The sequence below is a fragment of the Nicotiana attenuata genome, chromosome 6 (assembly GCF_001879085.1).
Source record: "Nicotiana attenuata strain UT chromosome 6, NIATTr2, whole genome shotgun sequence".
NCBI classification, from domain to species: Eukaryota; Viridiplantae; Streptophyta; class Magnoliopsida; order Solanales; family Solanaceae; genus Nicotiana; species Nicotiana attenuata.
Window position 1 is genome coordinate 56,002,738 of NC_031994.1, and position 17,263 is coordinate 56,020,000.

Genomic DNA, 17,263 nt, shown 5'->3' on the forward strand with positions numbered 1-17,263 from the left:
GCTTTTAGGATCACACACTCCCTAGACAGTTGTTCCTTCTCATTGTTTATGACCTCAGACTCATCAATGAAGTCTAGCAATAATTCAGATAACCTTTCTTTAGACAAAAATTTAATCTTGTCTTTGAGATGAATTACACTTACCTCTTGTTCATCGTCTGATTCTCCAATGGCCATAAGTGCTTGTTCATCTCCAACTTTATCTTCTAAATCCTCATCTGAGGTTTCTCCCCCAAGCAGCAACCATAGCCTTTGTTGATCCTTTGTTCCTATTGGGTTGAACCTGTTCCTTCTTCCTGTTTCTTCGTTCAGCCCTTTCCTTCTTCCATTCGATTTCCCACTGAGGACAATTCTTGATCATGTGTTCAGTTTTACCACATTTGTAGCAGCCCTCGTTGGTCTGTTTTTTAGGAGCCTTTGGTTTGTTGAAGGTTGCACCTATTGAAGAACCCTTTACTCTCATTAGGTACTTCTTGAAATCCCTTGTGATCATAGCCATTTCATCATCCTCTAGGTCTGCACCTTCAGCTATTCTGAGAGTCAGACTCCTTTCCTTCTTGGGTGCATCCATCTTCACGGTTTGCCTTCTCAATTCATAGGCAGTGAGATTTCCAATCAGCTCATCCAACTTGAGAGTAGCAATGTTCTTTGATTCCTGAATAGCCGTGATTTTGCTTTCCCAAGTTACTGGCAAGACCCTTGTCAAGATTTTCTCAACCTTGTCTTCTTCAAGGATAATTCTTCCAAGAGACTTAAGTTCATTTGTTAGTGTTGTGAACCTTGTGTACATCTCTTGGATGGTTTCTCCTTCCTTCATGGTGAAATTCTCATATTGAGAATATAACAGTGTTCCTCTTGATCTCTTTACTTGAGGAGTTCCTTCATGGGCCACTTGTAGAGTGTCCCGGATCTCCTTAGAAGTGGTACAACTTTGAATCCTGCTGTACTCGTTTGGACCTAGTCCATACACAAGCCATTTCTTGGCCTTGGCATCTTTTCCCATTTCTTCAAATCTTCAGTAGTACAGTCAGCTCTTGTCTTTGGCACGTCCACTCCTTCAACATTCTTCTTTGTAGTAGCCAGGGGACCATCAATAACTATGTCCCAGAGATCATAGTCTTCTCCTATGATGTGGTTTCTCATTCTGTTCTTCCACCAGGAATAGTACTGGCCATTAAAGAGTGGAGGCCTAGCAGTGGAATGCCCATCCCGGTTTCCAGGTGGTGCACTCATCTTGATCTGTTCCTAAGGTGTTAGCCTCTTCAAGGATAACCTGCTCTGATACCAATTGATGTTTTATACTTCAATACCACACAAGAGAGGGGGGGAGGGGGATTTGTGTGGTACCCAATTTTCGCTTAACTTGATTATAGAAGGAACTGGTTCTTCTATGTGTTCCAACCACTACTGTTGCGGAATAATAAGTACAGAAAATAAAGAACACAGAGATTTTACGTGGAAAGCACCTGGCTCAAAAGGTGAAAAAACCACGACCTACCTTCCAGTAGGATTTTTCCAAACTCTCCACTAAAATCACTGAGCCAAAAACTGCATTTACAAAAATTCTTTTGTAAACCTAGGATTAACTCTAATCCCGTTGTGGCACACAGCCTCAACTGTTGCGATAACTTCAAGTTAACTCTAACTTGAAAACTCTAAGTACCTACTACAATTGCTTCTAAATAAGCTGAAAGGTACAATGTAAAATCACCTACTACAATTGAACTAGAATAAAAGATAGACACTTGGAACTGGTTCTTCTATCTGGTTCAAGTAGCTTCAGGATTGCACGCTTGAATCAAACATAAATTGCTTGCAAAATTGCGCTGCTATTTTGCTCTCAATTCACGTTTAACTTCTACTTATGTGCATTTCCTGCAAAAGAGAACAACACTAATATTTAAGGAGTTAGCAATTAGAGATTGACTAGGATACAGACGCTACTCTACCATGGTGGAAGAGTTCTAGTTGATCTCATACTCTAACTCTATCCTTTTCCTAAATCGTGTTCTCTTTGTGTAAGGAGTCTTTCTCCTTATCCAGTATGCAACCTTTTCGATCATGATCAGTAGATATTACTTCTGATAAGTTAGGTTTATCTCCTTCACCTGCATCTCACATGTTTGGGTTTGATCACAACTGTGCTTCACAAGATGGACCTGGTCCATGTATGAGTTCTTTTGTCAGTCTTCAAAACTTCACATTTACTTGCGCCAACAAACATGCAATCCAAATTTCTCTCAAAGTTAAATTCAAAATTTAAACACACTTCTTTAAGCTTGTTTAATAATTGTAAGTTACTTTTTTAATCTGATTTTCATCACCCAAAACTTACAAACCGGTAATCTAACTAAGATTTTGAGCTCCAAACACAACAACGAATTGAGTTTGACAACTAACAATCAATAGGACTAACAACTAAAATCAATATGAATCACAACTTTTAGATTCAACTTTGAAAATATGAACTCAAAATTTCAATAATGGAGATTCTGAGATTTTCTCCTCCTAATGTAAAGCCCATTTAAGCTAGCACATAATATAAAGTGGGTGGAACTACCAACTTGGTTTCTTAGATATTCTCGTTAATACCTCACCAAATCTTTCAGCCAACTTACTTATTGTCACTTCAATTTAAGAGTCATAGGTTTTATTTCTAGGATAATGGTAAGAAAGAACGTAACTCCTAAGAGGAAGAAGCTTCACATTACTTTATTTGATTTTTCTCCTTTTTAACATTTATATATAAGGGACTGCCAAATCAATAATAAAAGTAGTAAAATGAAATTCTAGGCATACATCATCTCTTTTAAAACAATATAAATAGATATCCACCTTAACATTTTGGAAAAGTAAACCAATCCATCGTCCTTCTTCTAGAGAAAAAAGAAATGTCAAACGTCCAAATATTGGTTTTGGTCACTTTGGCTCTAATTATAGTCCTAACAAAAGCAGAAAAAATCCAATTCCAATGTGATGATTTGATACCGCGAATGAGTTCTTGCCATGGATTTTTGCTAAGCCAAAGTGCAACACCAAACCAAGAGTGTTGTGCTGGAGTGCAAGATTTGGCTAGAGTTGCTGTTGCCTCCCAGGCAGGTCGACAAGCAATTTGTGAATGCTTCAAAACTTCTACGTTGCCAATTTTCCTCCAACCATTCAGCAAACAGACCAACTTCATCTCTTTTGCAACGTTACTAGCACTATGCCAAATTATCCCGACATTGATTGCTCCAAGTAAACTTAATAATTTTCTCACCCTTTTACTCATGTATGAAACTTCTTTGTTTGGTATGATGGCAGAAAAATATTTTTCATTTGGTGGATGAGTGAAATTAAAAATTAATTAATACTCCTAATACATTAATAAATTGGAGGTGCTTTTGAACACATTTTGAGTGTTAATAATTAAATATATAAGTGTCTACAAATTAATTGAAGCAAGTAATATAAAGTTAAAATTGAGATATTGTAAGGTAATGAACTTTCGCACGGGAAGTCATTTTCATCCTTTTAATGAATGAATTATCTTGAAAAATATTTTTTATAACCGAGCATGAAAAATTAAATAACTTCCTCATAAAAAAAAGTATTTCCCTGGGACTTGACGTTCAACGTACCAAACACACCTATTTGCTTGGAAATTCTATAAGTATCTTTTCGAAAGGCATTCAGAAATTTTCGTCAAACCTTAAAATAATTTATTTAAGTTTGTGTTGCCTTTTTCCCCGTTTGCTTAAACTTCTCTTTTTGCTATGATTTCAGGGTTTGAAAGAAGAAGAAAACCATCCAAAGGTAGAAAAAATGTAGTGTTGTGAAACAATAGCTATAATGCCTTGTGATATAATTTATTGTTGAAAGGTTAAAGGGGATAGCTAATTATTTAGAGGGGCACCACCTTGAGTTGAGTTCGTATATATGTATTTCCTAATGTACTTAAAACGGTATTTTTTTTTCCTTTTATTTCTTTAACCTTTTATTCTTTTTTATTTGGCTATGGTTTCAGGGTTTAAAAGAAGAATAAAACCATCCAAAGGTTGAAGAAATGTAGCCTTGTGGAACAATAGCAATAAATGCCTTGTGATAGGAATTGTCATTTCCTTCTTCGGCAGTTTGCCTTACTATTTTAAATAAAAATGAATAAATGATAGATAATGATATGCTGAACAACTATATATCTTTTTCTTTATTATTGAAACTCATTACCTTTTTGTTTATTGCATCTTCTCCAATCACTTTACCGGATATATATCGTTAATTACACGAATCAAACAAACCTCAACTTCGTGGTTTATTAGCACGCAGTACTGTCCCTTGATTATAAATTTACATCTCTCCCAAAAAGAAAAGGGTTTTTCGAAAAAAAAATCACACCATCAGTACATATTGTCTACGGTTCATAACAGGAGACATATTCAACTTAAGATTGTGATTTGTTTGCATTGTAGGTTCATTAAAATTTTACCCCGCACCAAACCAGTGAATGTAATACATGCATTTATCTTTTGTACACATATTTGTTACTTAACCGTAATTAAGTAATATATATTTTGAATTAATTTTTTAACTGCTAAGATTAATTTATTTGATTTAATGTAAAATAGAGTATAGATAAATATTTACCAAGGCCACATTAGTTAGCTTCATCACGTCTATAGTCGTCCACAGTCACTACTTGTCGATCATTTCCTTCAAATCGGTAATATATATATATATATATATATATATATATATATATTATGGGTTGATATTCGGCTTAAATTATGTATATTAATATACATATAGCCTCTCATTTTACTCATGTCTCGTAGATTTTGGATGTGTAATGTAATAATTTGTGCTAATTTGTGGTATTTTTATGTGTAGCAATCATCCGGAGGCAATTTGGGACGAAGGTGCGCGAATTGAAGCGAAAAGGGAAGAAAAGGGAAAAAGTCACAAAGTAGCGCCACAAGCAGCGTGGGGCGCTACCTGTGGCACACAAAACAGAACCTCCAGATTTCCAGCGCCAGGGCACGCTAGCCCTGGGCACTGGTGACGTGAAGTTGTAATATTTCGCCCGGGACTTAGTTATTTCGACCCCAAGACGCCCCCAACTCGTAAAAAGCAAACCTAAACCTATTTTGGCAAGAGAGTCGCGACTTTGAGAGAGGAACAAAAGTACGAAACACTCGGGAGCACGGAGTTCATCAATTCTTCCATTCTTCTTCTAGTATTCATAGCTTTTATGTTTGAAAACACTATTTTGATAATTGTTATGAACATGAGTGGCTAAGAACCTTATTATTCTAGGGTTATTGGTCGTTCTTGACTATTGTAAATTGATGGTTTGCTTGATTTTATCATATTAATTTGTTTATTCAATCTTGCACTTAATTATTCTATTGCGTAGCTAACAATGGAGTACTATCTACGAATTTATAGTTGAACTCAAAAGTGAAAACTATAAATTGCATATAAGGTTGAATAGAATAAGTTCTTGAATCCGGGCATCGGAGAATAGATTCGTGATTAGGATAGACATATTTTAGTTGCCTTACTTGGTTATTTTTGTAGGAAATATACATGCGTCCTTGCCATGTTTGATTCTATAGACATATAGTATTAGGTTGGCTTAAATAGGCGAGCGAAGCGTCGAAAGAACTTCGCGAGCATAATAAACCCTGCTAATCAACAAATTAGATAAGTCAAGTGATTACATCAACCCGAAAAATACAATAGGAGAGACGTTAATCCCATAACCCTGGAATATCTCCATCTCATTGAATTCTTCCTAAGTGTTTGTTTGCGCTATTTGATATCTTATTTTCTTGCTTACTTATTAGTTTAGTTCGTAGTAATTTAGTTATAAAAATCACAATCATCTTCGTCATACTCACTTGAGCATTAAATATATAAATAGCTTAGATTGGCAAATAGTTGATCATAAATCCTCATGAGAACGATACGCTCTTATCCTTTATTACTTGTCAACTGCGTATACTTGCGTGTGTGTTTGGATCCAAAAAGTTTTTGGTGCCGTTGCCGGGGATTTAGAAATTAGTTATTTGTCTAAAATAAGCATTTATTTGTTTTTGTTCAAGTGTTAATCTGTTTGACTGTTTCTGACTCTACAAGTGTTCACCTCGAATGCTAAGAAGAAGCAACAGTTTGAACAACCTTCCTCCTCCTGATCCTGAACCCAAAAGACTCTTCCACAGGTTAAGGAGGGAGGCGGAAGAATGAGCAAGAATTGCAGAGTTGGGTATTGTAGTCCAACCACAGCCAATCGAGAGGGCAGGAAATGAAGAAAGATCGGTGATTGAGGCTGCAAGGCCTAGTCTTGCTAATATGACTCAGGCAATCATGAAGCCTGACATCACGGGACACTTTGAGCTCAAACAGTACATGGTGTAGCTGATTCAGTCCACAGGGTAGTATGTGGGTCTATCTCATGAAGATCTACAGCGGCACATTCAGAACATTTTGGAGATTACAGATACATACAACTATCCGAACGTCTCCAAGGACTATGTCAAACTGACTCTGTTTCCCTTTTCACTGTTGGGGGAAGCTAAGGAATGGTTAAACAAAGAGCCCGCAAACTCGATCCACACTTGGGATGATCTAGCACGAAAGTTCTTAATCAGGTTTTTCCCCACAAAGGAAACAAAGTTGCTGAGAAGCCAGATTCTTGGATTTCAACAACGAGATGGTGAGACTCTTCGTCAAGCCTGGGAAAGATACAAGAAACTCCTAAGAGACTACTCACATCATTATCAGAATGATGAGGTGCTGGGACATACTCTTGCGGATGGGTTGGACGAGACCTCCAAACTGAATCTAGACTCAGCTTGTGGAGGAAGTTGCATGCAAAAGCCATAGAGTGAGATTCAGACTCTGCTGAACAATTTCACTGCAAATGATCATAACTGGCAAGGTGAGTGTAACGACCCGACCGGTTGTTATGCTTTCTAGATCCCCGTTCCCCTAGTTAAGACTCCCCGTATGTGATTTTACTATTTTATGACTTGCGGGGACAGTTAATTCGGGCTTGGAAGGGTTCGGCTTGAAATCGGAATACTTAGTTTCTTAAGATTGGCTTAAAATGGTTAAGTTTGACTTGGGGAGACATTTGTAGTAAACTACCTCAAAACCGGGATTTTACTGTCCTAATAGGTATGTATGATGATTTTGGACTTCGGCGTATGTTCGGATCGGGTTTTGGATGACCTGAGAGCGTTTCGGCACTTAATATTGAAGGTTGAAACAATGAGGGTTTTTTAAGTTCTTTAAATTTGGGTTTGAGTAGATTGTGGTGTTATCGAGGTCCATTTGGGATTCCGAGCCCGATAATAGTTCTGTATAGTGATTTAACAAAATTTGGCGTCATTCCGAGTTCATTTGATAAGAATTGGACGCACGAAGTGTTTCTAGAAGTTTTTGAGTATTATAATTTGATTCATGCGTTTTGGCATCCGATTCGTACTTCTAGATGTTATTTTGGTGTTTCGAGCGTGCGAGCGGGTCCGTAATATGTTGTTGGATGTGTGAGTGTTATTGGATGGGGTCCTGGGGGCCTCGGGTATGGATCGGATTGGAAATCGGACTCGGAATTTGGCTTGGGAGACTACAGGTGCACCAATTCTGGTGCGTCCTCACATGCGAGATTTTTGACGCAGGTGCGAGCTATTGATCATAGGTGCGATTTTGGACAAGGGGCTTGCGGCTCGTAGAAGCAGAGGAACTTCCGCAGAAGCGACCTCGCTTCTGCGATGAAGGGGCCGCAGGTGCGGAGGAGGCCAGCATGGGCAAGGTTGCAGGTGCGAGAAGCGAGCCACAGAAGTGGGCTCGCAGGTGCGGTGCCCTTCCGCAGGTGTGCCCAAAGCCGGGCTGGGTGTCTTCCGCAGAAGCGGACCTTTCTCCACAGAAATGGCGTCACAGGTGCGAGCCAATGTCTGCAAAAGCGGAATCGCTGGAGGCAGTGAGGTCTTTTAATATCAGGACTTAGGCAATTTTAGCTCATTTCTTTCATCTCTTGGGCGATTTTGGAGCTCTTTGATGAAGGGTTTTCACCTAGCACTTTGAAGTAAGTGATTTCTATATGAGATTAGTTTAATATATGTATTTTTGGTAGATTCTTAGCATATAAATTGTGGGTTTAGTTGAAAAACCTAGATTTTGATAAAAAATGGGATTAGCCACGAATATGATTATGAATTCGGTAAAAATTATATATTTGAGTTCGTGAGGTTATGGGTAATAATTATCTTTGAAAATTTCCGAAATTCGGGCACGTGAGCCCAGGGGTGAATTTTAGGAATCTTCCAAATTAGGTTGGGTAATTAATCTAATAGTTGAATTATTAACTTTTGAGAGCATATTGATTAATTTACATAATATTTGGCTAGCTTCGGATTTGTTCGGCACCAAGTTGGTTCCTTAGAGTGAATTTGTGGCCGGAAAGTGAGCTTTTAGATGAGGTAAGTCTCTTGTCTAACCTTGTAAGAGGGAATTTACCCCAAAGGTGATTTAAATTACTATTTGCTTCTAATTATGGGGGCTACGTACGCACGAGGTGACGAAAGTTCGTGCGTAGCTACTAATTATGTTTAAGTCCGGGTAGTTTAGGACCCAAATCATGAAATACTTGTAATGTTTGCACCCTACTTGTTAATTAAAGTTCCTAAATTATATTGAAACTTGATAAAGGATTTGTAAAGACAAAATTATACTTACTTGAGTTTTGGCGGGTTACTTGACCATTAATGGAAATTGTGTTTCTTTGTGTATTAGCCTTGTAATAGCTTTTAAATAAGATGTTTATAAAGTATTCTCTCTTATTTTGGAGTGGGCTGAACGCCTCGTCAGTATAATAGATGCATCTATGGATTGTGCCGCTAGACCCTCGGCAGTGTACACATTATTCTGGATCGAACCGTACGACCTCAGCATAAATCGTGCGTGTTAATGCTTGAAGCCCGAACACACTTGATATTATTTTCATGAATTGAGAGGTTATAATCTATTTATTTGTTTGGAATTTATTTGGAATTAGTATGTGTTAGTGGAGGACCTTTGGAATATCTTAATTAATTAAAGAATCATTTAATCAATGTTGTTATTGTGTTAATATTATTATTCACATATTCTATGTCTATTTAGCATTTCTGTATATTATTGTTAGTCCATAGTAAGTATCGATGTCGATCCCGCGTCACTACTTCTTCGAGGTTAGACTTGATACCTACTGGGTACATGTTGTTTATGTACTCATGCTACACTTTTGCACTAATCGTGCAGGATCCGAGGCAGGTGCATCTAGCAGTCATTCCGGCGTGCACCCCCGCTACCCCGAGGCCTAGTGGTGAGCTGCCTTCTGAGTCCGTTCTGCAGCACCCGGAGTCTCTCTTTTGCAATTATTTTCTGTCTACTCTATTTCAGACAGCAGTCTATAGTTTTGTATATTCTACAAGTTGCTCATACACTTGTGACACCAGGTCTTGGAAGACATGCTAGTAGACTTTATGGTTTTGGAACATTTATTTCACTGTATTTGCTCACTCATTAGCTTTTGCTTTACTTTATTGGATTTTCTACTCATTTCCTTAATAAATGAAATTCAACTACTTTGAAATTTATTAAAAAGAATAATTACATGGTTAGTTCACTGCCTAGTGGCGACGTTGGGCGTCATCACAGCCTATAGCAGAAATTGGGTCGTGACAACATAGTATCAGAGCACTAGGTTCACGTAGGCCTCACAAGTTATGAGCAGGTCTAATAGAGTCTTGCGGATCGGTGCGGAGACGTCTGTACTTATCTTCGAGAGGCTGTAGGGTGTTAGGAAAACTACTCTTTCTTCATCTCCAATCATGCAGTTGATGTTGTGCTAAGTATCTTTCTCTTATTCTCTCACAGATGGTGAGAACGTGTGTGACAGATGTACTCGACTGTGGAAGAGCTGCTCCCCCTGTTACTAGAGGCCGAGGGAGGGCTCCAGTTCATGGTAGAGGACGAGGCGTCCTAGAGTTTCTCCAGTTATTCCACCAGTGGATCTAGTAGAGGATTCTATTATTGAGGAGCAGGGCGAGGTGCTTGCAGCGGAGCCAGCCCTGGTGGATTTCGTGTCCGCATCGGGATTCCAGGAGGTGATGGGACGTATGCTGCAGTTCGTGGACTCTATGACTCAGGCTGGTTTATTTCCAGCAGACCCAGCCACATCTCAGGCGGGAGGGGTAGCACAGACCCCTACCGCCCAGGCTCCAGGGCATGCAACTGCCGTATATCAGACCCCGGGCACACTACCCGTGGGCGGGGCTCAGCCAGCTGCAACAGCTATACCGGAGCCCAGACCTTTGCGCCTGGCGAGCCACAGAAGCTATTGGACAGATGGACCAGGCTACATCCTCCTGTATTTGGAGGTGAGCGACATGAGGCCCCCCTGGAATTTATTGATCGGTGCAGGGACAGACTGTACACTATGAGGATATTGGAGTCCCACGGGGTGGACTTTACCACCTTTCAGCTGGAGGGCAGGGCCCGTAGATGGTGGCAGTCCTATCTTCTTGGCAGATCAGCAGGTTCTCCTCCCATGAATTGGGACCAGTTCACACGCCTCTTCCTGGACAGATATATTCCACCCTCTCAGAGGAAGATTTGCATCTTGAGTTCGAGCAGCTATAGCAGGGCCAGATGTTAATGACCGACTATGAAGCGCCATTCATTAAATTGTCTTACCATGCACTTATGATACTTTCTACAGATGCAGAGAGAGTGCGGAGGTTCGTTGCGGTTTTGTACTCTGGTATCCTGACCATTATGGCCCGAGAGGTTGAGATGGGTGCTTCGTACGAGCTGGTTGTGGAGATAGCTCGGAGGATCGAGGGTGTTCGTCAGCGCAGCCGAGAGCAAGTGACGATTGGTTTCAAAATTCTGGAGGGTTCAGTGTGCTCCAGCTGGGGGCAGAGGTCAGTTTGTGAGGGGTCAGTCTAACAGGCCCATATATCCAGCACCGCCGCCTCCTCGGGGTGCTCCGGTGCGGCCTTATTTCAGCGCCATTCCAGAGAGCTCCTACCGTCCACCAGCTATTCAGGGTTCCTCCAGTAGGCCTTCAGGCCATTAGGGTCAGACTTCAGGTCAGCAATCCACTGTACCGAGAGGCTGTTTCGAGTGCGGGGATCTTGGTCATGTGAGGAAGTTCTTCCCCAGGCTCCGGGGCAAGGCAGTGCAATAGGGTCAGCAGCCTTTGATTATAGCACCAGCTCCCACACCAGCCGTCTGGCAGACCAGAGGCGGAGGGCACGTGGGTAGGGGACGTCCTAGAGGTGTAGGCCAGTTAGGTGGCACTCTAGCTAGGTTTTATGCCTTTCCAGCCAGACCAGATGAAGTAGCCTCAGATGCCGTAATCACAGGTATTATTTTTGTCTGCGGTAGGGATGCTTCGATACTATTTTATCTAGGGTCTACATATTCATATGTTTCATCTCTGTTTGCTCATTCCCTAGGTGTTCCTTGTGAGTCCTTGGGTACTCCTATTTATGTGTCCACACCAGTGGGAGATTTTGTTATTGTGGATCGAATATATCGGTCTTGTATTGTGACTTTTTGTGGTTATGAGACTAGAGCGGATCTTCTGTTGCTCGATATGACCGACTTTGAGATCATTCTGGGCATGGACTGGTTATCTCCACATCACGCCATCCTTGATTGCCATGCCAAGACTGTTACCTTGGCGATGCTAGAGTTGCCTAGATTGGTTCATCTATCAATGCATCTAGTTGGGTTATCTCTTTTCTGAAGGCTTGACACATGGCCGAGAAGGGTTGTTTGGCTTATCTAGCTTATGTTCGGGATACTACTACAGAGACTTCGGCGATTGATTCAGTGCCCGTGGTTCGGGAGTTCTCCGATGTGTTTCCTTCTGATCTTCTAGGCATGCCACCATATCGTGATATCGATTTCTTTATTGATTTGGCTCCAGGTACCAAGCCTATCTCTATTCCACCGTACCGCATGTCTCTGAAAGAGTTGAAGGAGTTGAATGAACAACTTGAGGAGTTGCTAGCAAAGAGGTTCGTCAGACCGAGTGTATCGCCTTGGGGTGCACCGGTGTTACTCGTGAAGAAGAAAGATGGGACTATGCGGATGTGCATTGACTACTGCTAGTTGAACAAAGTTACCATTAAGAACAAGTACCCGTTGCCGCGTATTGATGATTTGTTTGACCAGTTGCAAGGTGCTAGGGTGTTCTCTAAGATTGACTTGAGATCGGAGTACCAACAGTTGAAGATTCGGGATTCAGATGTTCTAAAGACGGCTTTTCGGACTAGATATGGCCACTATGAGATCCTAGTGATGTCCTTCAGTTTGACTAATGCCCCGGTGGCGTTTATGGATTTGATGAACCGAGTGTCCAGACCATATATTGATTTGTTTGTCATTGTCTTCATTGATGACATTTTGATCTACTCGCTTAGCATGGAGGAGCACGAGAATAATTTTAGAGTGGTGCTTAAGACCTTGCGGGAACAAAAGCTATATGCTAAGTTCTCCAAGTGTGAGTTTTGGTTAGATTCTATGGCATTCTTGGGGCATGTTGTATCAGGCAAGGGTATTAAGGTAGATCCCAAGAAGATCGAGGCAGTTCAGAGTTGGCTTCATCCTACCACAACGACCGAGATTAGGAGCTTCTTGGGGTTAGCAGGTTATTATCGTCTGTTCATGGAGGGCTTCTCATCTATTGCATCACCTTTAACTAGATTGACCCAGAAGAGTGCTCCGTTCCGATGGTCCGATGATTGTAAGGCGAGCTTTCAAAAGCTCAAGACCGCATTGACTTCAGCACCGATATTAGTGTTGCCTTCCGGTTCAGAGATGTATATTGTGTATTGCGACGCTTCACGCGTTTTTTTGGGATGTCTATTGATGCAGGAGGGGCGAGTTATTGCATATGCTTCACATTAGCTGAAGCCCCACAAGAAGAATTAACCCGTACATGATTTGAAGTTGGCCGCGATAGTTCATGCTCTTAAGATTTGGAGGCATTATCTTTATGGGGTGTCCTGTGAGGTTTACACCGATCATCGCAGCTTGCAGCATTTGTTAAAGCAGAGGGATCTCCATTTGAGGCAACGCAGGTGGCTTGAGTTACTAAAAAATTATGATATTACCATCCTTTATCATCCGGGCAAGGCGAATGTGGTTGTGGATGCCTTGAGTAGAAAGGCAAAGTGTATGGGTAATTTGGCATTCATTTCGGCAGAGGAGAGACCACTAGCTTTGGACATTCAGTACTTAGCTAACAGACTTTTGAGGTCAAATATTTCAGAGCCCAGCCGAGTTCTTTCATGCGTCGTCGCTCAGCCTTCACTATTCGAGCAGATCAAGGCTCGTCAGTATGATAACCCGCACTTATTGGTTCTTAGAGAGACGGTACTACAGGGTGGTTCCAATGAGGTTACTATCGGTGAGGATGTTGTTATACGACTCCAGAGTCATCTATGTGTTCGTAATGTTGATGGATTGAGGGAAAGGATCCTAGAGAAGGCATACAGTTCTCGATATTCTATTCATCCAGGTGCTATGAAGATGTATCGCGACCTGAGGCAGCATTATTGGTGGCGGAGGATAGAGAAGGACATAGTTGACTATGTAGCGAGGTGCCCAAATTGCCAGCAGGTTAAGTATGAGCATTAGAGGCCAGATGGCCTACTCCAGCAGATGATTATACCTGAGTGGAAATGGGAGTGCATTACTATGGACTTCGTAGTTGGGTTGCCGTGGACCTTGAGGAAGTTTAATGCAGTTTGGGTCGTTGTTGACAGGTTGACCAAGTCGGCACACTTCATTCCGGTTGTGACCACATATTCTTTATAGAGATTGGCCCAGATTTACATTTAGGAGATTGTTCGTTTGCATGGTGTGCCTGTTTCCATTATATCATATAGAGGCCCTCAGTTTACTTCGCATTTCTGGAGTGCACTATAGAGTGAGTTAGGGATCCGATTAGAGCTCAGCATAGCCTTTCATCCACAGACCGACGGGCAGTCAAAGCGGACGGTTCAAATCTTGGAGGATATGCTCAGAGCACGTGTGATTGACTTCGGAGCAGTTGGATCGATTCTTGCCTATAGCCAAGTTTGCTTATAACAGTTATCAGTCCAGCATCGAGATGGCTCTATTTGAGGCTTTATATGGTCGGCGATGTCGTTTGCCCATCGGATGGTTTGAGCCCAGCGGGGCTAAGTTATATGGTACTGATTTGGTGAAGGATGCATTGGGAAAAGTAAAGTTGATTCAGGAGCGACTTTGCACAGCACAGTCCAGGAAGAAGAGTTACGCGGATCAGAAGGCGCATGATTTATCATTTATGGTTGGTGAGAAGGTTCTCTTGAAAGTCTTGCCTATGAAGGGAATCATGAGGTTCTGGAAGAAGAACAAGTTGAGCCCAAGGTTTATAGGTCCATTTGAGGTGTTAAGACGAGTTTGGGAGGTTGCTTATGAGCTTGCTTTGCCTCCCAGTCTATCGGGAGTTCATCCGGTTTTCCACATGTCTATGATCTAGAAGTATCATGCCGACAGGTCACATGTGTTAGACTACAACACGATTCACCTAGATGAGCGTCTGGGTTATGAGGATGAGCCAATTGCCATTATTGACAGGCAGGTTCGCCAGTTGAGGTCCAAGAAGATTTTGCGGTAAAAGTTCAGCGGAGGGGTCAACCAGTCGATGAGGTGACTTGGGAGACCGAGGAGTACATGCGGAGTAGATATCCACACTTATTCAGCACTCCGGGTACGATTCTAGATCCGTTCGAGGACGAACATTTCTTTAAGAGGTGGAGAATGTAACGACCCGATCGATTGTTTTGCTTTCTAGATCCCCGTTCCCTTAATTAAGACTCCTCATATGTGCTTTTACTGTTTTATGACTTGCGGGGACGGTTAATTCGGGCTTGGAAGGTTTCAAGTTGAAATCAGAAGACTTAGTTCCTTAAGATTGGCTTAAAAGGGATAAAAATGACTTGGGGAAACATTTATAGTAAACGATCTTAGAACCGGGATTTGATGGTCCCAATAGGTCCGTATGATAATTTTGGATTTGGGCATATGTTCGGATCGGGTTTTGGATGACCCGGGAGCGTTTCGGCACTTAATATTGAAGGTATGCAAATTGAAGGTTTTTCAAGTTCTTTAAATTTAGTTTGGAGTAGGTTTTTGTGTTATCGAGGTTCGTTTGGGATTTCGAGCCCGAAAATAATTCTGCATGGTAATTTAAGACTTGATGCAACATTTAGCATCATTCCGAGTTGATTTGATAGGAATCCGAGCGCAAAGTGTTTCTAAAAGTTTTTCAATTTTATAATTCGATATATGCATTTTGGCATTCGATTTGTATTTCTAGATGTTATTTTTGTGTTTTCGAGTGTGGAACGGGTCCGTATTATGTTGTTGGATGTGTGAGTGTTATTGTATGGGTCCCGGGTGCCTAGGGTGTGGATTGGATTGGAAATCGGACTCGGAATTTGGCTTGGGAGAATGCTGGTGCACCAGTTTTGGTGCGTCCGCACCTGCGAGATTTTTTGCGCAGGTGCGAGACTTTTCTCACAGATGCGGTTTAGGACAAGGGGTCTGTGGCCCGCAGAAGCAGAGGAGTTTCCCCAGAAGCGGCCTCGCTTCGGCGAAGAAGGGGCCGCAGGTGCAGAGGAGGCGAACGTGGGCAAGGTCACAGGTGCGAGAAGCGAGCCGCGGAAGCGAGCTCACAGGTGCGGTTGCCTTCCGCAGGTGCACCCAAAGCTGGGCTGAGTGTCTTCCGCAGAAGCAGACCTTTGTCCGCAAAAACGGCATTGCAGGTGCGACCCAAGGTCCGCAGAAGTGGAATCGCTGGAGGCAGTGAAGTCTTATAATGTCAGGACTTAGGCAATTTCAGCTCATTTCTTTCATCTCTTGGGCAATTTTGGAGCTCTTTGAAGAGGGGTTTTCACCTAGCACTTTGAAATAAGCGATTTCTATTTGAGATGAGCTTAATACACGTATTTTGGGTAGATTCTTAGCATATAAAGTGTAGAAATTGTGGGTTTAGTTGAAAAACCTAGGTTTTGATAAAAAATGGGATTTAACCACGAAAATGATTATGGATTGGGTGAAAATTATGTATTTGAGTTCGTGAGGTTATGGGTAACAATTATCTTCCGAAATTTTTTGGAATCCGGGCACGTGGGCCCGAGGGTGAATTTTAGAAATCTTCCAAATTGGGTTGGGTAATCGCACTAATAGTTGAATTATTAATTTTTGAGCGCATATTGATTAATTTGCATAATATTTGGCTAGCTTCGAATTTGTTCGGCACCAAGTTGGATCCTTAGAGTGAATTTGTGGCCGGAATGTGAGCTTTGAGAAAAGGTAAGTCTCTTGCCTAACCTTGTAAGAGGAAATTTTCCCATAGGTAATTTAAATTACTATTTGCTTCTACTTGTGGTGATTACATAAGCACGAGGTGACGAGAGTCCATGCGTAGCTACTAATTAAGCTTAAGTCCTGGTAGTTTAGGACCCAAATCAAGAAATACTTGTAATATTTTCACCCTACTTGTAATTAAAGTGCCTAAATTATATTGAAACTTGATAAAGAATTTGTAAAGACCGAATTTCACTTACTTGAGTTTTGGCAGGTTACTTGACCTTTTATGGAAATTGTGTTTCTTTGTGTATTAGACTTGTAATATCTTTTCAATCGGATGTTCATAAAGTATTCCCTCTTCTTGTAGAGCGGGCCGAATTCCTCGGCAGTGTAATAGATGCATCTATGGTTCGTGTCGTTCGACCCTCGACAGTGTACATATTATTCTGGATCGGGCCTTACGGCCTTGGCATGTCGTGCGTGTTAATGCTTGAAGCCCGAACACACTTGATATTATTTTCATGAATTGAGAGGTTATAATCTATTTATTTGTTCGGAATTTATTTGGAATTAGTATGTGTTAGTGGAGGACCTTTGGAATTTGTTAATTAATTAAAGAATCATTTAATAAATGTTGCTATTGTGTTAATATTATTATTCACATATTCTATGCATGTTTAGCATTTCTGTATATTATTATAAGACCATTGTAAGTGTCGATATCGACCCCTCGTCACTACTTCTTCGAGGTTAGACCGGATACTTACTGGGTACATGTTGTTTATGTACTCACGCTACACTTCTGCACTAATTGTGCAGGATCTGAGGCAGGTGCATCTGGCAGTCATTCCGGCGCGCACCCCCGCTACCCTGAGGCTTAGTGG

The 17,263-nt window shown here is 41.4% G+C and overlaps 1 protein-coding gene across 2 annotated transcripts; it reads left to right on the top strand.

The window, feature by feature from the left end:
• LOC109228272 (non-specific lipid-transfer protein C, cotyledon-specific isoform-like) lies at positions 2,835 to 5,363 on the top strand. Of its 2 annotated transcripts, none has more exons than XM_019393426.1 (3): positions 2,835 to 3,236; positions 3,765 to 3,794; positions 4,866 to 5,363. In XM_019393426.1, the coding sequence occupies exons 1-3, from the start codon at positions 2,891 to 2,893 to the stop codon at positions 4,943 to 4,945; spliced, it is 456 nt and encodes a 151-aa protein (XP_019248971.1). In that variant the 5' UTR covers positions 2,835 to 2,890; the 3' UTR covers positions 4,946 to 5,363. The 2 variants fall into 2 exon arrangements, with proteins under 2 accessions (XP_019248971.1, XP_019248972.1); XM_019393427.1 differs by lacking the exon at positions 4,866 to 5,363 and adding an exon at positions 4,006 to 4,216.

Bases quoted from the DNA above. Each gene is read 5' to 3' on its own strand.
- LOC109228272 (XM_019393426.1), top strand. From the start codon at position 2,891: ATGTCAAACGTCCAAATATTGGTTTTGGTCACTTTGGCTCTAATTATA. The intron at 3,237-3,764 runs GTAAACTTAATA...CTATGATTTCAG, and splicing joins CCCGACATTGATTGCTCCAA to GGTTTGAAAGAAGAAGAAAA. The intron at 3,795-4,865 runs GTAGAAAAAATG...TTTTATGTGTAG, and splicing joins AAGAAGAAAACCATCCAAAG to CAATCATCCGGAGGCAATTT.